General features: G+C 34.1%; 1 protein-coding gene across 1 annotated transcript; it reads right to left on the bottom strand.

The window, feature by feature from the left end:
• Nucleotides 1–1077: 1077 nt before the first annotated feature.
• LOC124937666 lies at nucleotides 1078–1825 on the bottom strand. The gene is made up of 2 exons (XM_047477969.1): nucleotides 1317–1825; nucleotides 1078–1209 (listed from the first exon to the last, which is right to left on the bottom strand). Exons 1-2 carry the CDS (start codon nucleotides 1759–1761, stop codon nucleotides 1181–1183), a joined length of 474 nt encoding a protein of 157 aa, XP_047333925.1. The 5' UTR covers nucleotides 1762–1825; the 3' UTR covers nucleotides 1078–1180.
• Between the last annotated feature and the right edge of the window lie 12074 nt (nucleotides 1826–13899).

The following is a 13899-nucleotide window of genomic DNA, read 5'->3' as shown; positions in this document are numbered from 1 at the left end:
GGGAACAAAAAACTTATAACCCCTTGATTTCTCAGAATATCCAATAAAGTAACAACTAACTGTTTTGGAGTCCAATTTCTTTTCATGAGGCTTATAAGGCCTTGCTTATGCTGGACATCCCCAAATATGAAAATGCTTTAGGACTGGCTTTTTACCGGTCCAAAGCTCATAAGGAGTTTTAGTTGTTGCTTTAGTTGGAACTCTATTGAGAATATATGCTGCAGTCTTTATTGCTTCTCCCCAGAGAGATTCCAGTAAAGTAGAATGAGAAATCATGCTTCTTACCATATCTTTAAGAGTTCTGTTTCGTCTCTCAGATACACCATTCATGCGAGGAGAACCTGGCATAGTGTATTGAGGTACAATTCCACATTCCTCTAGGAATTTAGCAAATGGTCCTGGACGTTGTTCTTCTGATCAATCATATCGACCATAGTATTCACCACCACGGTCAGATCTGATAGCTTTAATTCTTTTACCAAGCTGATTTTCTACTTCAGCTTTGTATGCCTTAAACACGTCCAGTGCTTGGGAATTCTCGCTAATGAGATAAAGGTAGCCATATCTTGAATAATCATCTATGAACAAAATAAAATATCGTTGACCATTCCAAGAAGCCGTAGGGAATGGCCCACAAATATCAATATGAATGAGGTCTAAGACGTCTGTAGTTCTGTTGGCACCCAATTTCCTTACGTTTGTTTGCTTTCCCTTAATACATCCAATACAAACCTCAAAATTGGAAAAATCAAGAGAATCAAGAATTCCATCATTTACAAGCCTTTCAATTCTGTGTTTAGATATATGAACTAAACGCTTGTGCCAAATTGATGCAGAATTTTCAGTTGTTAATTTTCTTTTAGTACCGCAATTACTTGTATGCAAAGTTTCATTATATAAGGCAATTGTATCAAGTAAATATAGATTATCATAAACTGACAAAGAACCATTTGCAATAATATTTGAATTTAAAGAAAGACTAAACTGACCATTTCCAAATGAACAATAATAGCCAAATTTGTCCAAAACAGAAATAGAAACCAAATTCCGTCTAAAAGACGGTACAACAAAAGTGTCTTTCAAATCCAAATAAAAACCAGTTCTTAATAATAATCTAAAATTCCCAATAGCCTCAACTTCAACTGATTTTCCATTGCCCACAAAAATGAATCTTTCATCATCACTTGGCTTTCGGCAGCTCAGGCAACCCTACATAAAAACACTAATGTGAGTAGTAGCACCAGAATCTACCCACCAAGTGTGACTCGGTACTGAAGTTAAATTAACCTCAGAGCAAACTAAAGTAAGAGATTCACCTTTCTTTGCACGCCATGCGTGATATTTAGTGCAGTCCCTCTTCAAGTGTGTGGATTGCCGACAAAAGAAACAACTAAATTCCTCATTTTCTTTAGTTTGTTGTTTCTTTTGCACGGGACCACCTGCAGCTTCTTTAGGGTTCTTCCTTTTATTCTTTTTATCTCTGAAATTACTTCCTAAAGCCAAATGAGCACTTTCAGTCCGATCTTGCTTCAATCTCTCTTCTCCTTGCACACAATATGAAATTAACTCATTAAGAGTCCATTTCTCCTTCTGACAGTTATAACTGACCTTAAACCGATTAAATTGTGTAGGAAGAGAGATCAAAACCAAATGCACGAGCAATTCATCAGAAAGCTCTAACTTTAGTGCTTTTAGTTTTGAAGCAAGGTGAGACATTTCTATTATGTACTCCCTTATGTTTCCTTTTCCCTTATACTTCATTGAGGTCAAACTCGTAAGAAGCGTGCTTGTTTCAGCCTTATCGTTTTTTGCAAAACGTTTCTCAATTTCCTCAATGAATTCCTTAGCATTAGTGACTTCAGAGATATCACCCCTAAACGTTTCTGGAATTCCTCGTTTAATGATCATTAGACACATGCGATTTGGTCTTTCCCATTTTTCAAGGTCATGTTTTTCAACAAGGGAACCTTGATCCGTAATAATGGGTCGATCAATCCGAAGCGCAAGGTCTAGATCCAAACACCCGAGGATAATCAAAACATTATCCTTCCAATCCTTAAAGTTATTTCCATTCAGTATAGGAATAGAATTGACATTGGCAGATATTGTAGATGCGGAAGCATTAACTGAAATTAAACAAAAAATACCATGAACACATTTTTTTTTACATCTTGATTAATAAATTCACATTGGGATTTTTCCATCAACAAAAAAAGAAAATATCTAGCACAACATTAATATTTAGTCTTTGGACAGAAATATTAACTTGTAAGTGATATTTTGTGCAATGATCAAATACTGACAATAAATCCTGTCAAACAATGATTCTATCTTTGGATTGAATCATTGTTCACATGGAACCGAATAATCATCACATATTCATCATCACAAGTACTTCTGTAATTCGGCCCGATAATATTAATCTATCTTTGGACCGATATAATATCCGCATGAATTACAGACGTACTTATCATTTAAAATCTATATACCGAATCAACATTCACAAGATAGATTACTTTGGTAATATGTTGTTTCAATTGATTGGTTAGAATAATAAACTCCTTAAATCTCAAAAAGCCGAATTTATTAATTAAATTCTTAATTCCTTAAATTCTTAATTATTTTTTTAATATTATTTTATTTACGTCATAATATTATGAAAGAGATATATAACCCGTATATATATTTTAAATATAATTCTTTTAAAAAAAATATAATTCTTTAATTATATTTTTTATGTTCCAAATAAATAAATATATATCACATAATAATTAACTATTTTATATATATTCAATAATATATATCGGTTACAGTTTTCTGTAAATACATATATTTAATAATGTATATCGGTTATAGTTTTCTGTAAATACATATATTTAATTATAGGTTATGTGATTTATTTATAATAAAATCTTTATTTATTAAATAAATAATTAATTTTTTTCTTTTTGAACTTTTCAAAACTTAATCTTTAATTTATTATTTAAATAATAACGGTTAGACTTAGTCCTACCAGAATCGCAAACCCAAAAAATCATTCTTCTTCGAATCATCATCTTTAGTACACGATATCTAAATTCATGATTTAATCATAATATGATATCATAAAAAAAAATCTTAATATCAACAAACTAACATAGAGATTGGCTCTAATACCAATTGTAGGATTTTTCTTTAGTCCATGATTCTAAACAATACATATTAGATTTCATTTCTTTCAGGCTTTAATCTATAATCTTATAGATCGATAATATCTAACATGGATGAATCACAATCCTAATACATAAATTTCTCTATGTCCATAAGTTGATTAAACAAGCGGAAGCGGAAGCGTACCTGAATTCATGATGAAGATCTTTGATTTTGGGTTTGCTCTTCCGATTCTACAAGCGGTTTTCTTCCTTCTTCTCTCTTACGATGGAGGTTAATGAGAAAATGAAAACTGACGGACTTGTGAATCGGGGAACCACAACCCTTTTATATTTATTTATTTATTATTTAACCATCATAAATAATAAATAAATTGACGGTTTCTACACATAACCGTTCTGTACTATTAATTATATTAATTATGTGACTTATTCAATAAAAAAACAATAAATACTTAATGATCACTTTATTTTTATTGAATTCCAAATAAAAAAATTGCCCAAACACATTATTTATATTTATTAGTCCAATAAATCTAACATTGGGTAGACCTATAGGCTGTGAATAACAGGGGGTGGTTACAATGATTGGAAAGCTACTGTTATAGGCTTTAATTTGATAGGTAGCTCGTCAATTATGGTTCATTGTAGCCTAAGTGTTTAATAGTTGAAAATTCTGCTCATTTGTGTTTTACTTCTTTCTCGTCGACTTGGTGGTTTAAATTGCATCATTTAGGCATTTTATATCACAGTGAATTACTGCGATGACGTAAATCTAGAGAACAACCACTCATATTTGTCATAATCTCGTGCGTCATGTGAGGGCTATATTTGAAGATTATGCATCTGCCAATTTGGTTGGTCGTGCAAGCAATATTATCTTCTAGAATGATATTTGATTTATGACCCGGTCAAGATAAGTCTTTGACTCTAGCTAGGATTTATTCATTTATTTATCTTTTTGTTGTATTTGCATGTAAATGAAAATACTCTTAGTATTTACTTAAGTTTTATTTGTTTGTTTATTTTTTATTTGTAATTTAATGTAAATGAAAATGCCCATAGTCTTAACTTAGGGTTTTAATTGTTTCAAGTATTTTCATGCAAATGAAAATTCCTCTAGTATTGACTTAGTGTTTGATTTGTTTTTAGTATTTTCATACAAATGAAAATGCCCTTAGTATCTTTAAACACAAAAAATCTACACTTTAATTTATAATATTAAAATAATTATTTTGAATTATTTTTAAATAAATAAGTTAAAAATAATTAACCCCATGGCCAAAAATCTATTTAAAACAATTAATTAGAATTAATTAATGGGTTAATTAATCAAATTAATTAAAGGTTAAGGCCAAAATAAAAATTAATAAAATTATTTAGGATAAATGTTGTACCTATAATATCTCAAAATAATTTTAGAAATATTAAAGGACAAAATTAAATAATTTTGATGAATTGTTGTATCAACTTCATCTAAAGAGAGTAATTTATTTAAATCTTAAAAATATAAAAAAAAAATGGCAAAATATTTGTCATATTTATTTTAATATTTTGTGTATTTAAAAAGATCAAAATTAAAGTCATAATAGTGAAAGAAAAATAAATTTCAAACAAAATTTTAAGGTTTTAAAATAAAAATAAATTTGTAATGGGGTTTAGTCGAAAATAGACGAATCTGGTGGAGTAAGAACCGCGCCCATTGAATGGACGCTGAAAACTCATTCATCGCTCTAGGCGCTTCCACGCAGCCGGTTGTAGCCGAGCAGAAGCATACCCGGTCTACAACGGATCAAGAGATAGATCATTAGATAGAACATTAACGGAATGCCAGCGACTGACGGAACGCTGACGGGTCGCCAACGGAACGCCAAAAACAGACGAAACGCTTCCATTTTTTGCTATAATCACCTTCTTCATCGCGACGCCGCAAGGATAATTATGAAGTAGGCATGATGATTTTGGTTTTTTGGAACTCAGCCATTTGTTGATGATTTTGACTGATTCAAAAGCCAAAATGATCATTGTACAATGGTGATCATTCTCCCTACAATCGTAGGCCTCGTCATAGCCTACTCTGGTAAGTTGACTATAGAATAGTCAAAATACCATAAATGAATTTTGGTTGATTCAAGTCATTAGACATCCTCAACCGACTTAGGAGTAGTATAAATATCATCATCAAGTCCATTTGAAGGTAACCTACCAACATAGAAGTCTCAAATAAATAAATAAAATCAAAATCCGCTATTAAAACTTCAAAGCATCGGATTTTTTGAAAGTTTTTGTTTAAGGCCTTCAAGCTCGGATCTATGCATCTAAAAAGCTTCCCTAAGGATTAAGGAGTGTTCTCCAATCTTTGGTAAGGTTCAAATCAACCTTTAATTTATACTTACAATTTGAATTGAAATTTTTATATTTCAAATTGCATAAGCTTGTATGCTTACTGTTTATGGTGTTTTATGGTTGAGAATTCATCCCTATATGATTTATAAACTATCTGGATAAGATAGAACCAATGAAACAATATAAATAACAAAACCCAAATTTGAATTTCAAAAATAAAAAATAACGGGTTTGTTGTTCTTGAGTTAATTCATCGAATCACAACCTAGAAAGCGTCCCATATTGATTGTAATGATGTTGGGAAACTATTTAGATCATGTTTGATCAAAATCAAAATTTAAAAATAAAATGAAATATTTATTTCTTGAATTGGTCAAAAAGAACAACCAGAGTTCTTGTTTAGGTACCAATCAAGTTATAAGGAAGTGATTGGATAGCTCATTTCACTTCAAAACAACCTTGAAATAAAAAAAAACCCAATTTTTTATCAAAAACTATTTTGAACAAATTGATCATCATCTAGGTCAATCCATACCTTGGGATGATGGTCAACATGTTCTTGAGAGATTTATGATGTTACTCAATCTCTTGGGTTAAAGAATTAGAGCCAAACTAATTTTAAAAACCTACAATTGTGTTCTTGAGGACCTAGGCTTGTTAGCCTAGGACCGAGAGATCCGACTGAGAGATCCTGGTTCTAGACTAAGACCAAGGATCGATAAAAATAAGTCAAGATTAAGACCTAGGACCGATGTTCTTGAGATAGGACCAAAACTTAGGACCGATGTTCTTGAGCTATGAACAATAAATCTAAATGAGGATTCTCACCTAGGATCAAGAGGTCTAACGTAGGACCGATAAAGTTCAAACCTAGAACCGAGAGGTCTGATCTAATATTGCGACTCCCAGGACCCATGACCGAGACACCCAAACTTGTGATTGAGACTCCCAAGACCAAGGACCGAGAGGTCAAACCTGGGACCGAGACTCCAAAGACTAAAGACCGAGGAAATTAGTGTAAGGATCGGGATCGCCGATAGGGGAGCAGGGTCCGGCTAAAGGAGACTGCTTAAACACACACAAACAACGGTTAGCGCTAATCCGGTTAAGAATTAACACCAGTCTTAACACTACACAGACTGTCACAAACTCTTGAACTGAGTTCAAGGGCGGAAATATTTGTTTCAACTTGAAGCAACATACACACAGATCAGTTAAAGAAGAGAGTAGAGAAGAATTGGTTGGAATGAAAGGAAACCAGTTCGGTTGGTTAGGTGACCGGAATTAAATGAAGAACACAAGACATATATTTTATGGATGTTCGGAGATGAAACTCCTACGTCACCCATTCTTCTCAAACAATGAGAATGATATTCACTAAGGAATATTCAACCACACAATACAACACACAATCGAGTCTTATTTACTACTCGATGTTCACTTTACAAAACTTTAAATAATATTTACAGCCGGTGAGATTTTCCGATCTCGACTACATAGAGATTTTGGTATTTTGCTCAACTTTAAATAATATTTACAGCCGGTGAGATTCAATCCCTGGTCACATGTGTGACAGACAAGAGTGCTTACCACTAATCTACAGCACAATCTTGTTATATTTAAACCAATTAATATATTTTATATGACTTAACAGTTTAACATATATATTTATTTGAACTTAGTTTTATCTTATTCATTTAACTTTTCATAAGTTCTAATAATTATATCTCAACAATTTCTCCATTTTTGATTATTTAGAATAAATATTCAAAACTTGTAATTGTTGGCCGGTTTTAAAGAAGTTGTATTTATTTGGCCGGTTGAAAAAATTGAGGAAACTTATAAAAAGTTTTGTATGTTCTAACAATTTCTCCCTTTTTTATTATTTATAATAAATATTCAAAACCAGGCGGGTTTTAAAATTAAAATCGATTTAGGAATAATTGTAATCTAACAATTCTAAAATATTTCTAAGGGAAGAAAACATAGACTCGAGAAGTAGCTTTGTGAGGATGTTAGTCACTTCATGCTTGTTCCCTTCATGTAATGTGTCCGTCAGCAGTCGGCTATCCGGATGCAATGTTGTCTCTTCCAAACTTTTGTCTTGATTTATCTCATTCATAGACAATAGAAAATCTGGTCCCCATTTCTCTTTGAGTCCGTGGCTTATTTTTCCCTTGGGAATCCATATTTTGATTATTTTGATGGACTTCGCATTGTGTGTATGTATAGTATATCTACTTGCTGATGATTCTTTAAAGGATGATTTTCGGTAAACATCTTTTGACTTTCGGTCAAGTTTTTCCTTTCTGTACAAACTGGTTGTCCTTCTTTCAGGTTTCAGTCAGCTTGAAGTTGGCTTTACATAAATCATCTCATCCTTTGAAGTTAAATCATTGCAGTTTGTAATTTCTTCCTTGAGCTTCTCATTCTTAGATGAGATCTCACTTATTTTATTTTTCAAAATATCATTTTCATTGTTTTGAAAGAAAGATCATATACTGCCAAGTTTGAAATCACTTACCTCAATGTCGTCGGCCATGAGGCTGTTGACCGCTCCTTCATCACTTTAACTTGATGAGCTATCGCTAGATGACCTTTCAAAAAGTTGAGTCAGCTTCACCCATATTTCTTTGACAGTGGAGCATGACCTGATTGTTGTGAATATGTTTCTGTCCAAAGCTTTGTAGATAGCATATCTAGCTATGTTGTCAAGATTATTCTTCCTTCTGTCCTTAGCTGTCCATTCGCTTCTTTCTTTCTCGATCTTAATCGGACCGTCTGAGAGGATGAACATCATTTCGTCATCCATGGTGGTCAAGTGCAAGTGGATGTGAATCTTCCAATCAACGAACATTCGCTTTCTAGCATTAAAAGTTTCTCGCCGAAAGTCATACTTGCTTTCTTTGTGTTACTTGAGTGTTGAGACTAGCTGCTCTAATACTACTTATTAGGATCGGGATCGCCGATAGGGGACCGGGGTCCGGCTAAAAGAGACCGCTTAAACACACACACAACGGTTGACGCAAATCCAGTTAAGAATTAACACTACACAGACTGTCACAAACTCTTGAACTGAGTTCAAGGGCGAAAATGTTTGTGATAGGATCGGATTTATCGATAGAGACGGGGTCTGGCTATGGATAAAGGCTTATGAAAAACGATTTGAAATAAATCTTGTTAAGGATTTAATTCGTTTTCTATTCTACGCAAACACTTGTAAACACTTGAAACAGATTCAAATCGGAATTGTTTACTTGGGTTTGAAGCTCAAGATGAAATATGAAAAGATGACAGAAATGAAAGAACACAGCAGTTTGTTTATGGATGTTCGGAGAAACTCTCCTACGTCACCCCTTCTTCCAACCACCGGAAGGATTCACTATAATATGATTCGAATCAAATACAGTTTACACACACTTAGCTCACTATTGAACAGAACACTTTCTGTTCAATTACAAGATGAAGAATATCACTCAGCTAAAGGTGTTTTTGATTCTAGCTCTCTCTTGATTCACACACAGTACAATCAAAAAGCAACTTCACAGTATAAATATTCAAAGGCTTGAATTCTCTGTGATTTCAGTAAGCAAGATGATCGAGATCGGCAAATTCGTAAGACAGATTGTCCGTTGTCCTTGAGATTTGTTAAATACTGAGCAGGAGCTAACGGTCGAATCTTTTAGAATGATACGTGGCACTCTTCCATTGGAAAGCCTCCATTGTACACAGCAGGTTCTGAGCACAAGGATCGTGGTCGTACACCACTAGTAGTGCGTTGAATATTCCATCAGAGATGTACCTGTAAAACAAGTAATATGAGGAAAATTCTCTTACGTGGCATTCGTTGGTTGGTTGCATATAGCTTTTGTACTGATCATCACTAGAAAGTGGAGCAGGAGTAGGGTACAGCTATAGCACGTGAGTAGACGAATGCTAGCTTCAAGCCTACTGCTTAAGCTGAGCATTAGACGTATTTCAGTTAGACGGATTGTGAGAATCAGTCTAATGAAATCAAACATCCCCTTCTAATAACAGAGTCTATTAGACCGCTTGGTCTAATTACAATAACCATTAGACTACACGTTTAACTCCACTGAGTTAGACTGCACGTCTAATTCCGGTTCTACCTCAGACTTGTCTGAAAGAGTTAGACTTACGTCTAACTTTCACTTAATTAGACTACATGTCTAATTATCCAATAACCATTAGACTGCACGTCTAACTCCACTGAGTTAGACTGCACGTCTAATTCCGGTTCTACCTCAGACTTGTCTGAAGGAGTTAGACTTACGTCTAACTTTCACAATCTATTAGACTGCACGTCTAATTCCGTTGAGTTAGATTGCACGTCTAATTCCGTATACATTAGACTAACGTATAATTCCGTATACATTAGACTAACCTCTAATTCCGTATACATTAGACTTGCGTCTAATTGCAACTATATTAGATTGCACGTATAACTCCGCTGAGTTAGACTGCACGTCTAATTCCGAATATTTATTAGACTATACGTCTAATTCGATGCATTCATTAGACTGCACGTCTAACTCCGCTTAGTTAGACTGCACGTCTAATTCTATACATTCATTAGATTGCACGTCTAACTCCGCTGAGTTAGACTGCACGTCTAATTCTATGCATCTAATGCCAAAATCGGTCTAATGATCCTCAATAGAGCCAAGTCATATGAAATATGATTTCAATACACCTGCATCAAAACGCTAAAGTCATTTCATCATCAAAATCTCAATGGTTAAATTATTTCAACACTCAGTCAAAATAATTTGACCCAACAGTTTGTTTCAGCCTGAAGCAACACACACACAGATCGGTTAAAGAAGATAGTAGAGAAGAATCGGTTGGAATGAGAGGAAATTGGTTCGGTTGGTTTGGTGACCGAAAATAAATGAAGAACACAAGACATAGATTTTATGGATGTTCGGAGATGAAACTCCTACGTCACCCCTTCTTCTTAAACAATGAGAAGGATATTCACTAAGGAATATTCAACCACACAATACAACACACAATCGATTCTTATTTACTGCTCGATGTTCACTTTACAACACTTACACAGTATTGTAATACACTTTTACAAATATGTAAATACACAGAACTTTTCAGTTCATTCTTATCACTCAATAGCTTTGTAGATTTTTCAAATTATGTTCTCATGAGTGAGAGGATTGCGCAAGAGTTTTATTTCTCTCTCTAACTTCGTAAACTGATAGCACGTCCTAGAGCGTCTAACCGTTGTTCAGCTCTCCAACTTCCTCCTTTTATAATGGAAATATGACAACAGTCATATTTCTCTATCTTCAAGGTGATTGGTCACAAGGAGTCGTGCCGGTTCGGATTATGTGACTTGCACGTTTTGTCTTTGTACACATGACAATTGTGCATTTGGCGGCCGCCTAAGCCTGGAAGTTGCTTCTTGACTTAGACAAGCCTGCTGCCTACAGTTCATTTAATAACTGGAGTTGAAGGCATTTAATTGACAGGAGCTCATTTAATTTTGAAGACATTTAATTGACTGTAACAGATTTAATTGATCGGAACTCATTTAAGACTGGAGCTCATTTAATCTTGAAGACATTTAATTGACCGAAACTCATTTAATTGACCGGAAGGCATTTATGACCGAAGTCACTCCTCATTTAATGCCGAAGTATTTAAGTAACCGGACATGCTTCATTAAATACCGGTTGACTGATCTCCTTTTCAGGAGCATTAAGTGTCGGTTGACCAATCTTTCATAGAGCCGAAGTCGAACTACCGGTCAAACTACCGAACCGATATCCACTACCGAGCCGATCTCGCCTACATAGAGATTTCGGTATTTTGCTCAGCTTCCCTGAAATAGCAAAACTTTAAATAATATATACAGCCGGTGAGATTCAATACATGTTCACCTGTGTGACAAGCAGAAGTGTTTACCACTACACTACAACACATTCTTATTATATTTAAATCATTTAATATACTTGATATGACTTAGCAGTTTAACATATATATTTATTTGAACTTAATTTTATCTTATTCATTAAACTTTTCATAAGTTCTAACAATTATATCTCAACAATTTCTCCTTTTTTTGATTATTTAGAATAAATATTCAAAACTTGTAATTGTTGGCCGGTTTTAAAGAAGTTGTATTTATTAGGCCGGTTGAAAAAGTTGAGGAAAGTTATAAAAAGTTTTATTTGTTCTAACACTTAGCCTAGCCCGGACCGAGAGGTTTATGCACCTCAACCGAGAAACCTAACCCTAAGCTAGTCTAGGACCGATATATTTTTATACCTAGACTGGTAAGATTAGATAAGGACCGAGAGTTCTTAGCACCTCAACCAAGAGACTTCGGTACTCAGACCAAGAGCTCCCGATCCAAGACCGAGGGTCTCTACACCCTGATCGATAAAATTGGACCCAAACCTTAGAACTCTGGTCCTAAGGCATATTTGGTTCCACTTTTCAAAATCCAAAATTATTTTTTGTAATTTAGGGACTCCAAATCTTTTTTAAAAAATCCTAAAAAAATAGAATATACATTTTAAATATTTTGGATATTTCTACAAAAATATTTCAACAAGGACTTGTTTGGTGTTTATTTCTAAACCCTAATGCCTTTCAAAATGACTAATATTCTTCAGGTATTTCCACCATAGTTATCATCCATAACAGGTACCATCACTTAAATATTGATGTTTCAATATTATAAATAACACTAAACTTATAAACAAGACTAGGCCCGAAAGAATAATTGGCTAAAATTTAAAATGTGATACAAAAAAATTTTAAAAGCCAACTTTATAAGTAGAGACCTTTTTCGAACGGGTACGGAGGATGAAGCGCAAAATCCCTTTCCCGAGTATCACCAAACTTCGAACCAAAACAAAACTCTAGTGTAAAATACCTTTGTACACGTACACATTTTTATTTATTTTTCCAAAATCAATTGACGACTTTTTCTTCAAATAAATAATATTTTCTTAAATTAATTATGTTTCATTAATTTAAACCGGATTTAAAATCAAAGTGTCATTTGATTAACAAATCCCTAGATTATTAAAATTGGAATAAAAATTAATTATTTTTACATAATTAATTTAAAAGCTACCAGGTACTATCAAAATCTTTTATAAATAATGTTTTATTTTAAAATATGATTGTAACGCAAACTAAAGTTGAAACCATCAAACCTCGAGCCACCCTAAGTCTCCCTCATATTGCCATGTGTCCTCGAGACGCATGCTAAGCTACGGGAGGGGACCTCCCAGGGTTACAGCTTTTTGGCGACTCTGTTGGGGACTTAAAATGCTTAACTCAAAAACATAAACTTGGCTTTTAAAACATGTGTATCACGTTTTCACACTTAACAGGCTTGTCTTACAAGGTACATCACCATAAAAGGCGCATAGGTTTTACCTATTTTAAGCATTTACCCTTTTATGTGTAAAGGGTACATCACCCTCTTCTTGTAAATAAGTACTCGACTGGGATCGATACTTCTACACTTACGTGCAAAGATTGTCAATGTGGAATAACAACTTGTTACAAGTCGAGTGATGTTGCGAGAGAAAAAACTAGGTAACCGGGATCGACCCTATGAGTCGTCCAATAGGACGCGGGCATTATGGAGGTTGGAGTAAATTCCCAATTGAATTGATATTCCCTAGTTTATGGCGGAGGTTTACCCCTTCCAATGTCGGTGAATGAGACTATCTTACCCATTATACCCTTAGAACAAAAAACCTAGTTAAGACCTTGTCACTACAACCCTTATGTGAATACTATATATGTATTATATGTATGCATGTATAGTCTAATTGAGCATTTTGAGCATGTTCATTTCCTTCAAAAACATGTGCATATTTGTAAATGTTTTGAATTTCTAATCATAGACAATGTCCATGCTGACGGATGTCGAGCTAATCCCATGGGTAACCATTGGATTTACGGACTAAACCCCATCGTGAGGTTTATAAACTTCAAAATAAACCTCACATTCATGATGCAAATGTAAATAAAGTGGGTCCACATAGGACGTGTTTATTATAAGAGAGAAAAGGCTATGTGCCCAACCATAGAAGAATTTTGAGTTATCCTTATGGTGGAAAACAAAAATGTTCTACTCCTCAAACCAAGTGTAAAATCAATGCCTCGGAGGAAGCTCTTACAAGAGGAATACGGATATACAAAAACAACATCTGAAAAAATCCTCAAAACAATGTCATTAACTTCCATAAATGGATGAAAATGGAAATTAGGAATGGACAAGTCCCTCTAACCATGGGATCTTCCTTGATAACAATGACAATCTTGTTGGCCCGTTTCTTCATGGCTCCTGCAGATGACAAGCCATCTTCCAAAATCTTGGAAGCAGCATACCACATGCGAA

This window comes from Impatiens glandulifera, chromosome 1 (genome assembly GCF_907164915.1).
Source record: "Impatiens glandulifera chromosome 1, dImpGla2.1, whole genome shotgun sequence".
Lineage (NCBI taxonomy): Eukaryota > Viridiplantae > Streptophyta > Magnoliopsida > Ericales > Balsaminaceae > Impatiens > Impatiens glandulifera.
Note: the sequence above shows the minus strand (reverse complement) of the source record. Positions and strands in the feature narration are given on the sequence as shown.

Excerpts from the sequence above, each read along its gene's own strand:
- LOC124937666 (XM_047477969.1), bottom strand. The coding sequence starts at position 1,761 with ATGAAGTATAAGGGAAAAGGAAACATAAGGGAGTACATAATAGAAATG. Across the intron at positions 1,210-1,316 it reads CGCATGGCGTGCAAAGAAAG|GGTTGCCTGAGCTGCCGAAA; the intron begins GTGAATCTCTTA and ends GTTTTTATGTAG.